General features: G+C 40.9%; 1 protein-coding gene across 1 annotated transcript in view; it reads left to right on the forward strand.

Moving 5' to 3' along the window:
* Positions 1 to 21,987, forward strand: part of ATG10 (autophagy related 10) — an 88,232-nt gene that overhangs the window by 36,356 nt on the left and 29,889 nt on the right. Inside the window, exon 4 of the mRNA XM_086771187.1 lies at positions 19,432 to 19,558. Coding sequence (XP_086627313.1) covers positions 19,432 to 19,558 — 127 coding nt within the window. The remainder of the gene's footprint in view (positions 1 to 19,431; positions 19,559 to 21,987) is intronic.

Genomic DNA, 21,987 nt, shown 5'->3' on the forward strand with positions numbered 1-21,987 from the left:
GCAGTGCCCAGCAGAGCTGTATTTTTTAGATCTTTCCCCACTGATGCTCTGTTGGGGAAAACAGCATTATGCTTTTGGTGGTATAGTATTTCTTTTGACTTTATGGCCATTAGAGTAGTCAAGTGCCCTTGAATGCCTCAAGGTAGAGATAGGCTGGCTAGAAACCCTATTTTGTGGGTGAGGATCAGACATGCATTAGGTTATGCGCACTGCTGGGATTATCAAGCCAAATGTCCAGCTGATCCTAAGTGAATCAGTTCAGCAGATTTGTATGGCACACTTTAATTTGGAAATAGTGACATTTTCTTTTCTAATATTTACTGTTTCTAACCGAAAAGTTTTTGTCATGTGAAAAATATTCATATTTAACTTTTATGTTGATTAAAGACAAATGTTAAAATACTGTATAAAACATAAATAATGATTCTTGTGGAATGGAAATTGCAGTATTTGGTCAGATCTCAGCATTCTGAGTTCTCTTTTCTGAGTGTAAAGCATGGTTGAGCAAATGAGATCTCTGAAGTATGGAAGGAATCCCTTGTTGCAGTAGGAGAATGAGGGGCATTTGTCTTTTGATTTGTTGATACTGTCAATACTTTTGTGATGGAGAGGGAGAGTAGAGCTGAGATCAGCTTGTGGGTAATCTTGATGTGGCAACACTTGTGTTATAAACTCTGTTTCCTTTAACAGTTTCTATCTCCTGCTCTATTGACCGTGCTTCCCAGTTTTGTATCATCAGCAAAATTTGTCAACAATCTCTTGCTTTTGTGCTCAGGTTACTAAGGAATATTTTAACTAAGATTACTTTACAGACCAGTTTTAGAGATGCTTAGTTAGTCAGCTATCTCCTGGCCAATAACTCTCCTTTTAGCAGATCCCATTATCTCCCTGTTTTCCAGTTTGTGTACTGCGTTTTTAACATAATCCCCATCTTCTCTAGTTTAAATGATAATTTTTCATTTGGCACAGTATCAGATGTTTTACTGAGTCCAGACAGATTGAATCTCCTGCATTTCCTTGTCCACTAATTTAGTTATCTTATCAGAGGAAGATGTAAAGTTAGTTTGGCATGCTCTTTCTTTGGTAAACTGATGTTATATTTTATCTGAGTTTCCATATAGCTCTGTATCTTTAATTATTCTTTCCTTCAAAAATGGTTCTAACTTCTGTATACACTGAGGTCAGACAATAGTTACATAAGTCACTTTTTCCCCCTTTTCTTAAATGCAGATACTTCATTTGTTAGTTTTCATTCAGATCTTATCATTCCAGCATGACTCAGTTATAAAAAAACATTGCTGCTGGATCTGTACCTTCATATATCTGTTATTTTAGACTTTTAGGCTGGAGCTTGTTCTGGTCCCCCTCCTTGGCTCTCTTACCAGTGACCAAGAAATGTCTTGGTCATCTGTCATGGGATGAATCATTAACCATAATATAGTCATCCTCATTAACTATTATGCCATGCTCCCATCTCCTGCTTCAGTGCTCTGAATGCACATATGGGCACCGAGACAAAACCCAAAATTAGGTTTGGGGCTGTTCCTTTGTTATTTTTATTTTGAACCTCAATCTTACAACATTTTTGCACCACTTTTTCTCCTTGTTTTTCGTCTACTCGTGTCTGGTGAGCCTTTTGCTGTTTCTAGATGTAAATCCAGCTTGAATTTTGGCAGTTCTCACTTTCTCCTCCTAACTTAGGCTTCAAGATGTACCTTTTTTTTTGCTTGCCATTCCTCTTTTCTATTCTCTGTAGGGTTTTTTTTTTTTGCATAGTCTTGGTATCCTTTCTAAGGTGATTATTTTTTTGCCTCAGTCTTCACTGATAAGAACTCTTGTCTCCCCACCCAAGCTGTGGAAGGCACAGGCAGGGACTGCAAGGATGAAGAACCGCCCACAGTGCTCGAAGAGCAGGTTCGAGATCATTTAAGGAACTTGAAGGTGCACAAGTCCATGGGGCCTGATGAGATCCATCCGCGCGTCCTGAGGGAACTGGCGGATGAAGTTGCCAAGCCACTGGCCGTCGTATTTGAGAAATCGTGGCGGTCTGGTGAGGTCCCCGATGACTGGAAGAGAGGGAACATAACCCCCATTTTTAAAAAGGGGAACAAGGAAGACCCGGGCAACTACAGGCCGGTCAGCCTCACCTCCGTGCCTGGCAAGGTCATGGAGCAGATTCTCCTGGAAACCATGCTAAGGCACATGGAGAGCAAGGGGGTGGTTGGTGACAGCCAACATGGCTTCACCAAGGGCAGATCGTGCCTGACCAATTTGGTGGCCTTTTATGACGGGGTAACAGCATCGGTGGACAAGGGATGGGCAACGGATATCATCTACCTGGACTTGTGCAAGGCATTTGACACTGTCCCGCACGTCATCCTTCTCTCTAAACTAGAGAGGCATGGGTTCGATGGATGGACCACTCGGTGGATAAGGAGTTGGCTGGATGGCCGCACTCAGAGAGTGGTGGTCAACGGCTCAATGTCCGAGTGGAGACCGGTCACGAGTGGCGTCCCTCAGGAGTCCGTGTTGGGCCCGGCCCTGTTCAACATCTTTGTCGGCGACATGGACAGTGGGATAGAGTGCACCCTCAGCAAGTTCGCCGATGACACCAAGCTGTGTGGTGCCGTCGACACGCTGGAAGGGAGGGATGCCATCCAGAGGGACCTTGACAGGCTGGAGAGGTGGGCCCGTGCCAACCTCATGAAGTTCAACCAGGCCAAGTGCAAGGTCCTGCATCTGGGTCGTGGCAATCCCAGGCACAAATACAGGCTGGGCGGGGATTGGATCGAGAGCAGCCCTGAGGAGAAAGACCTGGGAGTGTTGGTAGACAAGAGGTTCAACATGAGTGGGCAATGCGCCCTTGCGGCCCAGAAGGCCAACCACATCGTGGGCTGCATCAAGAGGAGCGTGGCCAGCAGGTCGAGGGAGGTGATTCTGCCCCTCTACTCTGCCCTGGTGAGACCCCACCTGGAGTACTGCGTCCAGTTCTGGAGTCCCCAACACAAGAAGGACATGGACCAGTTGGAAAGGGTCCAGAGGAGGGCCACAAAGATGATCAGAGGGCTGGAGCACCTCTCCTATGAGGACAGGCTGAGAGAGTTGGGGCTGTTCAGCCTGGAGAAGAGGAGGCTCCGGGGAGACCTGATAGCGGTCTTCCAATACCTCAAGGGGGCCTACAAGAAAGATGGGGAGAAGCTGTTCAGTAGGGCCTGTTGTGATAGAACAAGGGGTAATGGTTTTAAATTAGAAGGAGGTAGGTTTAGATTAAATATTAGAAAAAAATTTTTTACAATGGGAGTTGTAGAGCACTGGAACAGGTTGCCCAGAGAGGTGATGGATGCCCCATCCCTGGAATCGTTCAAGGCCAGGCTGGATGAGGCTCTGAGCAACCTGATCTAGTCAGGGATGTCCCTGCTCCTTGCAGGGGGGTTGGACTAGATGACCGTTGAAGGTCCCTTCCAACTCTAACTATTCTATGATTCTATGATTCACTCAGTTAAGCTTGCAGCTTTATCCTACAGTGAGGCTTTTTATTGGTTCAGAGTGTACCTTTTAGGCAATTTTTCTATTTCTGATTTAAATAAATCTAAGCCTTTTCCAAATTCCAATCCTTCACCTTTGTAATTTGGCTGCTTTAACTCATTATCTCCCAGTTTCTCAAATATTGAAAAAAAAATCTTAACATAGATTCAGAAAGGCTTATAGTGGACAGTTTCTTTCAAGAGATAACTCGGTATAGGAGGATCCATAAAATACCTGTTTTGTGATCATCTACATGTTGCAGGCCAAAACACATTTCTTAGCTCCTCATACAAAGTGAAGATCTGTTGTAAAATACCAACAGCCACTTCTTTAATTTGTAAAATTCCTAGCTGGTCCTAGAGAGCAGAGCTCACTCTGATCTTCTGTCCAAGGCATTAAAATTTCAGTGATCTCTGCCAGTCTGACGGTGGAGAGATTCCCACCTGATTTGCAGTCTTACAATTTGTTGGTTTTGAGCTTTAGCAAGACCCAACAGTCAAATAAGCTTAGCATCATGTATGCACCTATCTGTCTGTATTTGTTTCTACTTACATGTAATTGAAATCTTTGAGTCAGATTTATTTTACATAAGCAGTTATCCCATAGTCATCTTTAAACTTTGTTTCTTTTGTTAATGCAGTGACTTTTGGTGAAGAAATAATTCAAGTATCACATCTAAGAAAAAGTGAGTCTTGCTAATATTAGAAACATTATCTCCTGCAGTTCCTGGCAGTACTAATCTCTCTAACAGTTTTTGAGAGATTTCTATCCAAATAAAATCCTATTTGTACTCTTGTAGATACTGTTTTTATAATTCTTCCCCCATGTGATTTTTCACCCGACCTGAGGTATCTTCATCTGCGTTACTGGTATTTCTCTGCAGCATTCACAGCTGGAATATAGGCACTGAAAACATTTTATCTCAAAGGGAGAACCTACTGTAATATCTTCTTCCAAGTCTTGCACCAGCTGCCCACCAGAAGTCTCTGGTTCTTCCCATGTTGCCAGAATTCTTAAATCGGTATACCATTACTGTGAGTGCTTCCCTTTGATCTCACCCTGTCTCATGTGTAACTGAAACACAGCCCTGTCACTAGCTGTGAACACTAGTTCCAAGGATCGTACTTACTCTCTGCTAATGATTTTTCCAACACTTTTTTTCTTAATTTTTTTGTTTATATTTTACTGTTTCTTCACTGAAGTTTTATTTTCTGTTTGGATAACAGACTAATCTTTCACAACACTTTTCTCCCAATTTAATGTTTTAAGACACTTACTAACTATGCTAGACATGACTGTAAACATGAGTGACCCATGCTCAAATGATGTCTTTTTGTTGAGAGACATCAGGTTTGTGTGAATGCCTATCAACTATGAAACATCTCAAAACCTTCTGAAGTTAATCGATAAGTTGTCTGCTGATCCACACTATGATGCTGAGCCTCCACCTTCCTTTTCAAGGAAAGGCTAATCCCAAAGAATCACAAAATTTCCACCAAACATTCCATGAAACCTTAATTTCTTTGAGCAGTTTCCTCTGCCTGATGTAGTTGTCTGTAAGTAGTTTCTGTAGAAATGCAGATTTATGGTTTCTCTCAATATGAGGGACACACAGTGGAGTTTACCACGCTTCATCTCCATCCGGGGCCTGGAAATCACATTTTGAGTGACAAGAATAAAAAGTATGGTACTGCTGCTGACTCTCTGTCCTGTGTGCTGAATGAGGTGAAGAGTCCTTTGGGAAAAACTTACCATGTGCTGTAAAAAAAAAGTCTATATATCTACACTCATGCTATGCATAGGTGTGCAAACATTTGTGAAAACATATGCATTGATACAAAAAGCCAACATTTGTCCTTTTTCTATAAACTGCATACAGTTCTGTAGAATTCAGCATATGAAAGGTCCTGGTACTTGGGAACTGTGTCCTACAACCGTAAATTCTTGATCTTCTCACATATTACTTCCAGACTCAGCAAAGTCAAAAATTCAGAGGTCCTGTTTTACCTGAAACATAATGGAATAGGGACCTCAGCAGTACTGTTTGAAATGTCATATGGACACCAGGCCTTTATTCTAAAATTATTCCTTCAGGGATTGCAGCTGAGTTGTAGAAACCTATAAACAGAGGTTAAGAAAAAAATAAATTAAATTGTGTCTTTTATTTTGGTGCAGCACTACCGTTCATAGCTTCTGCCTTATGAATAAAGTTATTGTATAGGATGTTAAAAATATATTTAATGTATTTTTAGTTGCGTTTTCTTCCCGTACATCCTTTGTTTTGCAGATGACTGGACTTAAATATTTAGGAAGGCATGCTCTTAGTTGATTCTGGATTGATTTCTTTACATAACCAGAAATAATTTAAGTAGTAAATATCTTTCTGTTGCTGTGGGACCCTATTTGGGGTACATGCAGCAGCATGCAGTACAATAAAAGGCTCTTTCAGCAAATGTTTAGGAAAATACTTTCCAAGAGATCTACACATGATTAGAATTACTGAGTGCTCTCCTCTTTGGCTTCCTGTTTTGGAATGAAATGCCTTCGGGACACTTGGAATATCTCAGTTTTGAAAAACAAGAGCAGTTTAACCAATTAAATACTTCATTGTCTTAGCTGTGGTTTCAGTTGGTTGTAAATAAGGACAAATATATGAAATAGTCCTGAGATACCGTAATCAAACTGTAAGAATAAATTAACTCCAGTAGCCATAGAGTAGCTTTTGAGGGAAATGAGAGCAGATAAAATGTGGCTAACAGTCAGAGCGGCGTTCTGGCTCTTTCTCTGCACATGTGTACAATTACTAGCTCTTTCGTTGCTTCTTGTATCCCGTGTTTCCGATCCTGTGGGATACTGCGCAAATTACTTTCTGATACGGTCAAGGAAGTTGGGGCTGTGGAGCCTCTCATGCTTTGTGCCCTCCGCACACAAAAATCCCCTGCGGAGGCTGGTGCGGCGTGGTGTTGTTCACCGGGGCCCTGGAGTACCCGGGCTCTGTTCCCTCCTCCCGCGAACGTTCAGTGACTCATACAAAGTGGAACAGGAGAGACGTCACCTCAAGCGCTTTGTGGCTCGGTGTCTGAAGTGCTCCGCTGAGGGAGGATAAATGTGCCTTCGAGTTCCCCAGGCAGAAGGAGGAACCGTGCAAAACGGGTGAGTGCAGCATTGAGAGGGAGGAGGCACAGATACAAGCTCTCCTTTTCCTTCTCAAGTGTTCTGCTGCTCCCAAAAAAAAAAAAAAGTGAACAGTTTTTTTTTTTTAACGATGTGCTAATTGCTTGAAGTATTTTACATAGTTATTTATAAAGTTTGAAGGAAAATTTAGATATGCTTGTTGACCAGTTGTAAACAGAACAGTCTCTCCAGGTCCTTCCACTTAGTGCTGAGCAATTCAACTACAAGAATTCCCTAAAATGAGATAAATTAATGTATTTAACAGCTCACCTATTATGTGGATTTTGTATCTGTGTAAAATTTCTGTAGTGACACTATACGTGAGCTTGGCCAAGTGTAGCTGTGTACTGCTGCAGTGCTGTTGTCTGTAATTGTATTTAGGTAGTATTGTTGATCGTTACAGGTGTTTTCCACCACTTGGTGTGGTGGAAATATTTGGGTATTCTTAATTCTGTACTGGGCTTTCTTGTCAAATGGAACAGAGTTTGCATAAAGAAGGAAACTATGAGAAGATTAATTCCAGACAGACACATTGTAAACAATTAATACGAATTTTATATTTCACTTCTAAGAATTGTAAAGCAAATTCTAAATTCTTAGTTTTAGAGTATAGCTGGCTTGAAGGTGCAGTTGTATTGAGTTGTACAAAACTCTTGGTGGTTTATTACTATAGCTGAGATCCTTTTCTACTTCCATATTTTCTTTATTTTTCCATACAAGTCTCCTAACCCTATTATTCAGCCATAGGAATACAGAATAGCTATCCTTATTGTTAGATAATGGCTTAACAGGCAATTTTTAATTGCAAGAATGTATTGCATTGTGTCTTCTCATTTGAGTTTTGTGAATTTCAGCTGCATTTTGTCAAACTGCAATTACTTCTTTGTAAAGCTTGCTAGCAGTTCAATTTGCGTTGAGATCTATTATGTACCACATTCCTGGAAATTAATAATATCATGTAGTACAGCATGGCAGTTTTCATTCAAGATCACTTTAATAAAAGAAGTCATTCAGTACTTTCTTTCCAGCCACTATGAATGTCTCAGCACACATTTGGGCTGGTTGTGATCAATGACATTTGATAACATTATATTTATTAATACTTAGAATATTCTTACAGAATATTTTGTTTGAAAAGGAACTGAAGGGCTTTTGACCTACCCAAGTCTGAATTCAGAGCTTTGCATTTCCTATGGAACAGTGATTAGAGAGTAAGTACATCTGCATTACATCATCTAGTAATAAAATAAACAGTATTGGCAGAGCAAGCTAAAGCTGAAGTTATTTGACTTGATAGGGTCTAGCCTTGTTCTGTTAAAAATATATATTTATTATATTTAGGCATTTCCAAAAAAGAAAAAAATAACTAGATCCTAAAATGCTACCATTTTTTGTTTAAATGTAGGACCAAAGTCAGGGTTTTTTTGAGAATTTAATTGTTTTGAATGATAGTTAAAATTTTTGAATAAAGGTTATTTTGAGTTTTAAATAGATCATTATATCTTAATTTCATCTTCCTATTGTCTTAGTACGAGAATAATATATATGCTTTAGCCTCAACGTATAGTTAATGTAATTGGATCTCTCATATTCAAATAAAGTAGTTGTAATTAAGCTACATTGTTTATGATTATTGTTTCTAATTGTTCTACTTTCATAATACAGGCTATGGCCAAGGTTAGATTAGCATCTCTGATCACTTTTAAATTTTAGCAAATATTGACTTAATCTGATACTATTTCCTTTTCCAAGTAGGCAGCATGCAACTATTGTACTTAATGCAGTAAGTCACCGTCCCTGTGTCACTGCCTTTCTCCCACGGTGTCCTGGGTGGGCACCAGTGCAGGCAGGACTCCCTGAAGTGCTTGCCTGGCCCCACCGTGGCTTCCAAGCCCCTAGCACAGCAAACGACTCCAGAACCGCAGCATCCCTGCTTCCACTTCAGCCACTTCTAATTGTAACCTTTAACTTCAAATTTCTTGTTTTTATAATGCCAGATTTTGTGACAATTTGAGCATTTCTGTCTAACTTTTTTTCACTTCAATTACTGCTAAACACTGTCTGTTAGTCTTGGCACCATTTTCATACAGTTTCCCATCTGAGAAATTAATGAGGATTTGAGTTTGTCTTCTATAAAATAAAGGTTTGTAGGCATTTGCTGTCAGTCTCCCCATTGAATTAAGCATGGCCAAAACTGGGTTGCTGCCGAGATTCTCATAGCAGAAATAATAATCCTTGTTCTAAAAAAAAATAAAACTGACCTAAAATACAGCTGAACTGCTACCGTTGTCTCCTAGTACAGCAATTCCTTTTTTCTTTCTGCCTGGTATAAAGCATAGAGCCCAGTCCTGGAAGCACTTTAGTTCAAAAAAGCAATAATCTTGTGAAAGAGTACTTCACCTCAAAGTAGTAACTTATTCCAATTTGTACAAGTGCAAGATAGTGACAAAAATAATGGGAAAATCCTGCAACTTGGATTATATTTGGGTGAAATTCAATGATATAAAACTTTACTTGTGTGTGAATTTTAACTTTTTTACTGTAATAATTATTGCAAGTTAACTGCAACAGTGTGTAGTTATACCTACTTGGTCTGTTTTTCATGAGCCTTGATAGCTGTGAGCTGTGCACTCCTGTGTCTGTGCATAGCTTGTTCTCACACAGCAGCGCTGTTGAGGACTGGTATGTTTTGCAAGTATTTTTATGAAGGCTTGTGAATGAAATTCCCAAACTCTCTATTAAACATAGTTTTCTCGTTGTAATCCTAGAGTAGGAAAATTCACAGATCTATATCACTAAAGTTTATATCCACCAAAGGATGTGGATGCACTTGGCAGCTCTGGCCAAAATTTGGTCTGACAGAATCCTTTTGCACCTGCCCCTTAACCTGGGATGTGCCCGGGGACCTTGGGAGTTCAGTCCCAGGTTGGTCATGCCATGAACTTCCATGGCCAATTTTCCCTCAGGATCAGATGTAGCAAGGCCTCTGAGAACACAAGTGCCCTGCAAAAGTTGGCCAGAGAAGATGCTGGCTGGCCTGTATTGCCCTCTAGTAAAAGGGAAGTTATGGATGATCATGATTTTGATTCTCTCCTTTGGCAGAGGGGCTGGAGGCTGCTTTGAAAGCGACTGACTCATTGGGTGGTAAGGTATTGTGGAAGCTATTCTGCTTCATATGGAATAATTAAGTATATGTTGGATGAGACAGAGGGAAAGTGACCATGAGAGGTGGAGTTTGAGACCCTTAGGGCAGTAAGGAAGGAATGCAGCAAGCTCTCTGCCCTAGACTTCAGGAGAGCAGACTTTGGCCTCTTCAGGAATCTGCTGGGTAAAGTGCCATGCGATACAGCCCTAGAGAGAAGAGGGGCCCAGGGAAGTTGTTTGATATTCAAGGAGCATCTCCTCCAAGTTCAGGAATGTTGCATCCCAACAAAGAGGAAGTCAGGCAAAAACACCAAGAAGCCTGCATGGATGAACAAGGAGCTTCTGGACCAACTGAAAAGAAGCCTACAGAGGGTGGAAGCAAGGACAGGTAGCGTGAGAAGATTACAGAGAGGTTATCTGAGTGGCCAGGGATCAGGTAAGGAAGGCTAAAGCCCAGACAGAATTAAATCTGGCCAGGGTCATTAGGGACAGCAGAAAAAGCTCCTTTATGTATGTCAGAGATAAAAAGAAGACTCGGGAGAATGTGGACCCTCTCCAGAAGGAAACAGGACATGTGGTTACCCGGGATATGGAGAAGGCTGAGGTACTCAATGACTTTTTTGCTTCAGTCTTCACTGGTGAGGGCTCTAGCCACATCGTCCAAGTTGCAGGAGGCAAAAGCAGGGACTGGGAGAATGAAGAACTGCCCACTGTAGCAGAAGAGCAGGTTTGAGACCATCAGGATCCTGAAGGTGCACAAGTCCGTGAGACCCGATGAGATGCATCCACGGGTCCTGAGGGAACTGGTGGATGAAGTTGCCAAGCCACTGCCCATCATATTTGAGAATATGTGGCAGTCTGGTGAGGTTCTTGATAACTGGAAGAGGGGTAACATAACCCCCACTTTTAAAAAGGGGAACAAGGAAGACCTGGGGAACTACAGGCCGGTCAGCCTCACCTCTGTGCCTGGCAAGATCATGGAGCAGATCCTCCTGGAAACAATGCTAAGGCACATGGAATATAAGAAGGTGATCGGTTAGAGCCAACATGGCTTCAGTAAGGGCAGATCATGCCTGACTAATTTGGTGGCCTTCTATGATGGGGTTACAGCATTGGTGGTTAAGGGACGGGCAACTGACGTCATCTACCTTGTGCAGAGCATTTGGCACTATCCTGCACAACATCTTTGTCTCTAAACTGGAGAGACATGGATTTGATGGACAGACCACTCAGTGGAGAAGGAATTGGCTGGATGGCCGCACTCAGAGAGTAGTGGTCTACGGCTTGATGTCCAAGTGGAGACTGGTGATGAGTGGCATTCCTCAGGAGTTGGTTTTGGGACTAGGGCTGTTTAACATTTTTTCGGTGACATGGACAGTGGGATTGAGTGCACCCTCAGCAAGTTTGCCGATGACACCAAGCTGTGTGTTGCAGTTGACATGCTGGAGGGAAGGGATGCCATCCAGAGGGACCTTGACAGGCTGGAGAGGTGGGCCCATGCAAATCTCATGAAGTTCACCCAGGCCAAGTGGAAAGTCCTGCACATGGGTTGAGGCAATCACAGGCACAAATACAGACTGGGCAGAGAATGGATTGAGAGCAGCCCTGAGGAGAAGGACTTGGGAGTGCTGGTGGATGAGAAGCTCAACATGAGCTGGCAATGTGGGCTTACAGCCCAGAAAGCCAACCACGTCCTGGGCTGCATCAAGAGGAGCGTGGCCAGGAGGTCGAGTGGGGTGATTCTGCCCCTCTACTCTGCCCTGGTGAGACACCACCTGGAGTACTGCATCCAGTTCTGGAGCCCCCAATATAAGAAGGACGGGGAGCGTTGGAGCGAGTCCAGAGGAGGGCCACAAAGACGATCAGAAGGCTGGAGCACCTCTCCTGCGAGGACAGGCTGAGAGAGTTGGGGCTGTTCAGCCTGGAGAAGAGGAGGCTCTGGGGACACCTGATAGCGGCCTTCCAGTACTTCAAGGGGGCCTACAGGAAGGATGGGGAAAAACTCTTTAACAGGGCCTGTTGCAATAGGACAAGGGATAATGGTTTTAAAGTAGAAGGAGATAAATTCAGACTAGATGTAAGGAAGAAACTTTGTACACTGAGGGTGGTGAAACACTGGCAAAGGTTTCCCAGAGAGGTGATGGATGCCCCATCCCTGGGAACATTCAAGGCCAGGTTGGACGGGGCTCTGAGCAACCTGGTCTGGTGGAGGATGTCCCTGCTCCTTGCAGGGGGGTTGGACTAGATGACCTTTAAAGGTCCTTTCCAACCCAAACCATTCTGTCATTCTATGAAAGGACTTTGGGCTGATCTGTACAGTACTCAGAAGAAGAGGCTGGAGTTTGTGTCCCTGCAGAGGGACATATGCAAAGCGGTCTCCATACATTAGGTGTCCTGCATGACTTTTCTTACAGAAAGGCTAGTGGCATAAAAGAGGAGGTATGGGTCCTGCCATCTGTGTTTTGTTCTTATCTCACCATACTTAGAAAGAAGGACTGTAAATGCCTAATTCTGGGGAATAATACTGACAAAGAATATTGGTTGAAGGCAGTGGAAGTAAATGCATTTCTGCAGCTTACAGATGAGGTTGCGCTGTTCTTCTGCAAGGTGTCTGCCTGTAGCTTTGCGTGCACCCTTTTAAGAATTTAGAATAGTCTAGGTTAGTCCATTGCTCCTCAGCAGGTGGGCCCTATCTCTCCTGCTCCTTTGATTACCTTGCCTCATTTCCTAGCTTCGCTGGGTGTTAACTGTAGTTTCCACCAGAAGAAGTTTCCCTAACGTACTGTGTCTCAGTGCTTCAGCCGTGTTCAGAGTAGAGTCTTGTACTTCCTACATAAAAAAGGAGAAAATGTTTCTTCTTGGGAAAGAGAGAAGCGACCAAATTCTGCGTTTTGTATGTGACAACCTGGGAAGAATGGAGAGTGATTTTGAAAGAGTTCCGCACCTTTACGTGAAGAAAAAATTCACAGTTGCTCTGTTTTCATGGTCCATTTCTTCTTTTGTTCGAATAGATTTTGCTTTCACTTGTGATAGTGGTTTTAAAACAATCAAAAGACAAATGTAATTTCCAGCCATTACAAATTATTGTTAATAAAGGAGGAACTACTGCAGTTTTATGTGTCATGTATTTTTGGGATGGAAGTCTTGGTTTTGGTGTTTTGGTATGCCTTGAATGACAAAAAGCTGTATTTCTTTCTTAATAACCTGTGTTTTGAGAGGTAAATTAGTAATTCTAATAATGACCGGATGCTTTAACAGTGCAATGGTCAAGGTGCTGACTTGTGGTCAGAACACTTCTTTTCCAGCAAAAATGATCGTATGATTCTATGATTTTCCTTTGGGAAATTAAGTTTTCCAGGGATCCATTGCCTGTTTTCCTTGACTCACCTCTGAGTTTTTCCATTGGCAGCCTAGCTTTTCAAGGCAGCCGTGTCTTCCAAGAGAAGGCTCTTTGGACATGGCATTTAGTAACATCACCGACGAATTTAAGGACCACTTTCTTTCTCTGTTATTGAGGTTCAGTATTTAACCAGGTTCTTCATGTGGCTAACTGAATTTGAAGAAATCCAAGGTAGTGGGGAGGATTTTGTGGCTGCATACAGAAAATAAATCCATAAGTTGACTTTGTTATTCTTCAGACCTCTTCTGTTATCCTCATGTTGCCTCATCTGTCACTGATGATGGCAGCACTGGAAAACACATGGAGGTTCTTGGATTCCCCGTATTTGTTAATGTATATAAAAATGCTGCAGCTGGTGGCGAAGACATTTGTGCACCATTCATCTTACACTTAAATTATTCAGGAAAATGTCCACATTTTAATGCATTTTTACAGGCCATGATACAATGAGGTAAGTTTGATTAGAGCCTATAAATTTTAGCATAGTATGAATATTTAATGGAGAATGGAAAATACTGACAGTTAATGCAAACTGAAATTCTCCTACCATATTAAAATAAAAAACCCCACGTGCTAGGATGGTTTTGAGGTTCTTGCAAGTCTTGGTTTGTTGTTATTTTTTTTTTTTTCCCTCTGCATGTTTAGTTTTGCAAGGGGATTTTTTTTCATTTTCTAGGCCTCCTTGCAATTTTCAAGTAATATTTCATTTTGAGACTTGACTCCAGACACTGCGTGTGCTGGCAGTTCAGCCTTCACTCAGTCAGCCGAGCTCCTGTCCCCTGCTGTCCTCCAGCTGATGGGGATGATGTGAGCTGGTCCAGATGGCTTGAGGTGGGCTGCTGCCCAGAGGTCCGTCCGATTCTCCTCCTCTCCGACCAGCGTTACCTCGCTGACGACTGTGACTCCATGCTGTGTTTTCTGCGTGGAAGTGAAAGGGAGGATGGGATCTGGAGATCTGAGGTCTGTGTAAGAGTGGGGGATAACTTAAGACGCTGCATGGGAAGGACGAAAACCGGCAGCAAGATGACCTGCAGAGACTAGACCTGTGGGGGCTGCAGGCAAAAAAGTGAGACGCGGTCCAAATAAATGTGGAGAACACCCAGGAGGAAGAATAAAGAGCCTAGATATGATCTCACCACGCTGCCACACCCTCCGCATTAAGGTCTGTTTTAGTTCTATCAGATGAACATTGTCCTGCCATTCAGTTTTCACGTTCAGATCTCCTTGTTTGCCAAAGGGAAAGTGTGGAATGGGGAGAGGAGCTGCTCCCTGAAAGCTCTTGCATTTCGCACGGTAGCTCACAGTCGCCTCTGAAGAAAGAGAAAACGCTGCGCTGAAGAAACAGTGATACATTTGTTTTCAACTTCAGAGGCTGAAATGAAATTAAGTGTAAATATATTCCAAGCAATGAAATCAGATTTGCTTACTAATCCGGATTGCATCTCCTTTCCCCCCTCCCCTCACAACGAAACTATCAGTACCAGTAACTGTGCCTGCGTCACCTCTTCCTCCCTTTCCTGCTCGCAGCCCAGTCCTGCCGTGCTCTTGCGGGAGAATTTCCCAGGAGGCTGGCCCTGCAGCGGGAGGAAATAGAGGTCAAGACAGCAAGAAAAGAGATGAGGAACATGGGAATTGGGAGAAAGGCAACAGTGAGTTGAGATCCAGGAGAAATGTGTTCTTTAAATCTCTTCTTTTAGCTTCCCCCCCCCCCCAAAAAAAAGGGCATTACTGCCTGCTTCTCCGTTTCAGAGGGAATTTGGGCTGAGCAGGGAAGGCTGGCTCAGCCGGCCTATGTGAGTGAGGTGGAGAGAGCGAAATGCTTGGTGTCAGCAGACAAGAATACCTTTTTTTTTTGGTCCGGTTTCTGTCGCCTTCCCAGTTTACCCTGTCTGTCACTTCCCTGGGCCTTCCCTTTCCTTTGGAGCCCTCCCTCCAAAGGTGACCTGCCTTAACCCACACCTTCCTGCTACTCTTCAGTCTGCAGAGCACAGCTACTGCTAAAGAGGATCAAAACACGGTCAATTAACGGTCTCCTGCTGTCAAATTAACTGACCAGGGGTTTTTAACTTGCCTTCTTCGTCAGGAGGAATAAAAATAGTACAAATACGTTATTTTGCCTTCGGAATGATATTTCTTATCAATTGATTTAAATAATACAGCATTTTAAAAGGAGAAAATCAACTTAATTTGTTTAGGGGATGCTGAGGGGTTGAGAATAATTTTATATCAATTAAATTTAGTGATAATTCATTTATGATGGAAGCAATATAACTAATTATGTAGTTGCTGCTTATCTTTTTTCTAATATATATATTGCTTTTAAACATCTGCTCAGTAGTCCATTATGATAGCATGAGAGTGATTTTACGTGAGAGCAATAGAGGAGCAGATGCTTCCTGATGACAGCTTCCCAATTTGTTTAGGAAACAGTCAGTAAGTCCTGGATTCACAGTTTTAACTTGAAGCACGGCAAGCATGCAAGCAAATTTGCAAAGCAGAAACAAAAAATTGAGAAATCAAATTACTTCATAGCATTTCTAATTATTTCATTTTGGTCAAAGCCTCCTTTTTGTTAACATTGATTTTTTTTTTTAATTTAAATGCAGGTATGTTTGTTTTGTCTTTACAAGATCTAAGGAAAATTATGAATTTCTTTTGTGATGTATGTACACGTATGAATGTTTTACAACACTTACGAAATCTTCCAAAGTTAAAATTGATTTTGATATTGTCTATTACAGTAACTAAAATTCAGCATTAGCTCAAAAAGAGATTGAACAACAGTATACATAAAAAAGGAAAGTAGGACAATGACTTGGAAAAAAATTTAAATAGGCTATCATATGATGTATATAAAAATAAAATTATGTGGATTTTTTTTTAATAAGTTACACCTGCATTTTATATTTATGGCTTTATCAGTAGTTGGTTAAAGAGTGAAAAATAAATCTCTTATTTTGGGCTGATATAAAACGCTCTGAGGCTCCATGGCTTTATTGAGCCATGCAGAGATTTTTAGATGTTCCAAAGATCGCCTAAAATGGCTGTACTCATTTTATTCATCTCATCAGCAAAGTTCATCTCATCAGCTAGACAGATACCATCAAAACTTTTAGGCTCCAAAATGTACTTTCCCTCCATAAATACTGTGCGTCGTACTTACAGAGACTGTAAAGTACAGGATTACACATCAGTGCTCTATCTTTTTATGTTAGAAGTCTTGAAACTGCTGTTTACCGAAAGGAAAGGGGATTAGAGTTGGCCCTAAGAAGGATTCAGCTATCTGCCTTTCTATGCAGATCACAAATACAATGCACCCACTTGCCGCTAGAAACAGCAGAAAGAGAGGTCTGAGTATCAGAAACTTACTTTGAATAAGTGTAGAAACTTTGTAGTAGACCCAAGTCCATCTTGTTACAGAGCAGAGGAATGTCAGTTCCAAAGCTTCTTTGAGCTTTGCGTTCAGCTGAATGTTTGATTTCAGAAATGGCCTAAATGATCAGTCAAAAAAATGCAGGATAATGCAAAATAAATGTGTCCAAAAATAGCTGCCTTCTTCCCTTCTCTGCTGCCTCTCCTGCCATCAAACTACGTACATCCTCTGGCAAGGCCACTTCTGGATAAAATCACCTTTCTCTGGAAGCCATAGGATGTTTTGGGAAGTACCTCACCGTCTAGTGTCTGTCTGGTAATGGCAGAAATTCTTAAGATTTGTCAGTGGCTGTCTCAAGGAACAATGAAATTAGAAAGTCTCTCCTTTGCTTTCCTTTTCCTAATCCAGAGAATGAGGATAGAAGTTGCTTACCAGCCAAAATCCATACTAACCCAGTAAGTTAAATTCTTGATGATGAAGTTGTTCTTAGCTTAATTTATGGCTTCCTGAGATAGTAAGTAGGGTTTTTATAAAGCATGTTTTCCCTAAGGGTATACAGGTTTTAATATTTCATTTTTGAGTGAGTATTAAGTCACTTATTTTCCTAAGTATTTGGAGGTAATAAAGAATATGGCTTCTTTACCATTCAGTCTATAAAATCATCACGAATTAGATGTCAGTATTTATGTGATGGTATACAGTCATGTTACCCTTATATACAGAAAGCAGGAGAGAGAAGTATGTGTATACATACAGCTTTTTTTTTTCTAGAAGAATAGTATTTAGTACATGAACAGGTGGTTTTGCCGTGAACAGGTAGTCTTGCTATTTCCAGGGGAAGTATTTTTTTAGGGCAAGGTAAGCTAGTGACTAAGCGATAGGCAAGGCCGTAATATCTGATGAAGCATTAATATCTGTAAAGCAATATGGTTTTGATTCCAGAAGGTTGATCTGAAAGGCTTTTGTAGGTTTTAATGTAGGTTCAGTTCTGAATATGGACTCTTTCTCTTTCCCACCCCTACAAACTTGAAAGCCAATCTGCAGTTGGTTTTTTTGTTTTCTTTTACCACATACTGCTGCTGTTCTTTCTTTTACTGTTCTCACTCAAGCACTGAAAATGGATCAATTTTAAATGAAGTTCAGTTTATTATAGAGAAGAAATTTCTATTTTTCTCAAGAGATCAGATGGTATGACATGTGTGAGGAGGACAAGAACTCTCCTTCTTAGTCTGCTGCACATTTAGATGGAAACTGGGCATAGCATACCTAATTTTACCTTGCCTGTGAAGTCAGATACCGTAATCACCGTTGCCCCCTCTGGCAACGTTGTCTTTAGTATCCTTTCACATACAGTTTTCAAAATCAGGTTAACACAGAGAGCACTTTCTTTAACGTCTCTTTCAGTGTTTTAGATATGTGTTTCTTGGTAAGCTAAACTCAGCCATTCCTACACTGCTCCAGAATTTCCCACAAACCTTCTGTTCTGTGAGCACCTATGATTTTCTCGTTTAATGTCCAAGAATATATTTACGGTACCTTGGAGTGTAGCTTCCTGAGGTCTGGGCTCTCCATTCGTGATCTTCTGTCCATGTGCCTCAGCAGCATCTGATTGTCTAATACACTAAATTTGAGGAAATCACTTTTATGTGGGCTATAAAAAAAAAATTGAAAGTATTTTGTGTATCATTACTGTTATAGTTTATAGTTTATATAACTATCTCTTCATAGATTAATTCATGGCTGAGTTGAGTTAAGGATATGAGATAAAAATGCAAAACAGCTTAAATTTTGTGTGTTAAACCATTATTTTGTTCAAAGGATGCTGGTTCTTCTGTTCTTGTCAGTATTTTTTATTTTGCTTGGACAGAGACAGTAAGCCAATATTCACAGTTGCTTGGCAATAGCCAAGTTGTGAAATGCACACCCAGGCTGTGGGGCATGATAGTTGCTTAGCTCATGCATGTAAATTTTGGGGGTTTGAAAACCAAACAAGTCCACACCCATAGTGTCTTCTTGGAAAGTTTGTTCTAACATTTAATCTTAATGGTATTATTAATTTAATGGTCCTGTTTTCAGAGATGTTGAGTATCGACAGTTTTTAGAAAAGTCAAAACAACGGGGTGCTTAAGCACTGTTTGAATATTAATTTAAAGTGTTAGGAAATTTATGCTGCAGCTAGAGTATATCTCAATGCAGTAAGCTTCATCTCTTCTGATTTATTTGAAATTTAAAATAACCTTTGCTTACTTTACACCTGAAATACACATTAACAGGAAAAAACTGACTCTCAGTTTTAGGCATATTAGTGGCAAAAACAACCCCTGGCAAAAAGCCTTTCAATAAAGTAGAACAGAGAATTTCTGATGGATACATTTGATTTGTCCTTTGGCAAGCAAAACCAGATTATTTAAGGATACACTTTTAAAATGGTCTGTAGTAAAGGTAATGAGGAGAAATGCAGCTGTAGTCACCTTATTGTACCATTGTGCTGTAAAAATTTTAGAGAGCTTTTGTCTTTTGCTTACAAAAGCAGCCTGCACTTAGAAAGACCTCGGTTCTGAAAATGCTTACACATAGTTCACAGTTTGTGGAAGTAAGTCTGCAAGATGCCTTTGTAGGTTTTGGACTTCAGTGATTTTCTTGCTAGTATTGAAAAATTCCTTCAGGAATTCAGATGAGAAGTGCTGTGAAAGGGGTGTTTGCCATTATTTCTGTTTTATATATTAACTGAATTTATTACAATAGTAGTAATTACTTCTCCTTTGATAAAAATAAAATAGTTGCTCTATTACTGTGTTCGTGTTTGTTGTTTTAGGAGTCTTTGGATGATTCTCAAGTAGCTGGAGTTTGTGCAACAGAAGAAGTGATTCGCTATGAATATCATGTCTTGTACTCCAGCAGCTACCAAGTACCTGTGCTTTATTTCAGGGCTTGCTTTTTAGGTAAGATCGATTTTTTTTTTTGTTACACAAAAGGAAGCATAAAAATGTGTTGGGTGCAATAGATGTTAAAATCACAAATTTTGTCTTAAGTTGAGGAACAAAGTAATGATCGTATGTAATAAAGTAAGGGATGAGGCTGCTCACCAGTAAATTTTGTAATACTCCCAACACAGAGCTTCAGGACCTTGGAGTAGATGATATCATCTCAGCCTGAAGGAGACTGATCTTTGGCTCCTGGCGTCTTGCCTGTGGTTGACTAAAACTGCTGGTCATTTTTCTTGTTCTTTTCTTCAGATGAATACGAAAAATTAAAGCTGCAGGTTTGAATTTGGCTACAAAATAAGTGGGCATAATTAGAGTGCTTCAGCAGAACTGGGTCTGTTTCTCTGCAGCCTGAATTTGAATCACAAGGCTGGGGTCTAAATGTACCTTTAGAGTGTGTGCTTTTTTTTCTGTTTAAATTTGCTGCTTAAAAAAAAATACTCGTAAGGTATTGCCTTTTTCTGTCTATTAAAACTGTCTCTTGAAACACTAACTGATCTTCTTTCCTCCCCGATATGTACATCTTGTTACCCGTTACTCAATTGCTACAGCCACTGTGATTTCACTCACCATCCTGTCAGGAAGGAAGGAGGAACACACAACCTCCCCTCCAAGGCCGCTGTTAGTGTCACTTATTTAATCAGCAAACATGGAGTGAGCACACTGCAGCACTGGCTGAACTCTGTTCCTCTCAGCCCGAAGACCGTGTACCTAGGGTGGAGGGGTTGAAATCTTCAAGTCATTTCATTCGGTCTCCTGCATGGTAGCATCAGCATCTTTTGTGTTTTGAATAATCTCCTAACTTTATCTAGATAAAGATGTCTGAATGTTGCCAGTGATATCTTTTCCTTTTTAATTAAAAAGTAGCTTAAGCTGCTTTGAATATGTTTGGTAGATTTAATCACTCTCTGCCTTATATTGTTTAATGGTTTCTAATTTTGCAGTGTTAGCTTTTAAAAGGCACTTTAGATTTAAAATTGAAGAACAAATTCTCATAGACTCCCTGGTGGAAAGATTTTAGTCTGAGGTGCAGTTTCAGGAATGGATAATTTGGGGGTAAATTTTCAAACTGGGACGTGGGGAATTGGGGACATTGCTCTGCCTTTACCACCAACAGAACTCATTTGCACACATCCTGCTGCAAATTTGTTTCTAGAATTATTACAGACATTTACAAGTGTGCTATGTTTTGCCTTTAAACTTATTGTGCAAGCAGAAAGATATAGGAAGTTTTGCTGTAAGAGACAGATTAACCTATTTGTGGTCCTGAAAAATGACATCTTCTTGGTTTTAGCTGAATTAATAGTGCACTGTCTCTACAGAAGAGTACGGAGACGCTGCAGGTAGAGGAAATGGGACACTGTTTCTACGGTACTGTACTTTCATATAATTAGTATTCACCATAAGCAGTTAATCACCAGAGAAGAGCTCCCAGAGACAAAACAAGTTGTTTAGCTTGTCAGCATCAGGGAATCGGAGGTGTTGAAACATGACTCCTTATAGCTGGAAGTGGATATTACAGAAGCTAGTGGATGATCTAATGCACAATCTTAGTATTACGTGCCAACAGCTCCCCTTACAGTACAAAACTGTAATTGTTCCTACAAGTACAATTATGCTCTAAAGCACTTCTTGGGAACCTTTCACAATGGAAAACAAGGACTTTTTTTAGATAATTCCTAAAGTCACCTGGGTTCTCTTCAGCATTTAGCACTCTCTTTTAACATATAACATTCTCTGACTCTTGAAAAGAGAAGGATGCAAAATGCTGTCAGTGAGTACTTTTCCTATAATATTTTCAGCTAGTATTAAATTTCAATTGTGGATAGCTTAATTTTGAAAATGAAGAATTCTATCATCCCTATACATTATTTGCCTGCTTGTGAAGGTCTGTAATTATATTTGCACTCTCTGAATGTCCCAGTGTGGGGTTTTCAGGAACATGCAGATGATGGTCACTCACCCATCACTTGAGATGTCTGAGCAAATTATCTTCTGTCTTGTCCTGATCCTGGTGTGTGGAAAACTCTAGGTAATGCCCTGAGATTTTTTTCCTTTGTCTTCATGTGATAGGCCTATCACCTTTTTTTTTTCTCAGACAACTAGTATTATTCACTGCATTCCTCATCTGAAATAATCAGGGAAGAATCTTCTGAGACCTACATCAATATCCCAGTCTAAATTCCTACCATTATTTGTAGATTAGGTAACAGAATCAGTTCCTTACAAGTCTTTTGTGAGCTGTTCGTGGTTTCCTTTCAGTCCTGTCCATGCTGATCCTCTTGTTAATTAGAGCTTGTTGCAGGAGGTGGAGGTGAGCTATAATCCTTCCACTGTTTCCACAGCCCTGCCCCATCTTGCCTTCCCCAGCAGCAGGGCACAGAATT

The sequence above is a fragment of the Chlamydotis macqueenii genome, chromosome Z (genome assembly GCF_036417535.1).
Source record: "Chlamydotis macqueenii isolate bChlMac1 chromosome Z, bChlMac1.mat, whole genome shotgun sequence".
NCBI lineage: Eukaryota > Metazoa > Chordata > Aves > Otidiformes > Otididae > Chlamydotis > Chlamydotis macqueenii.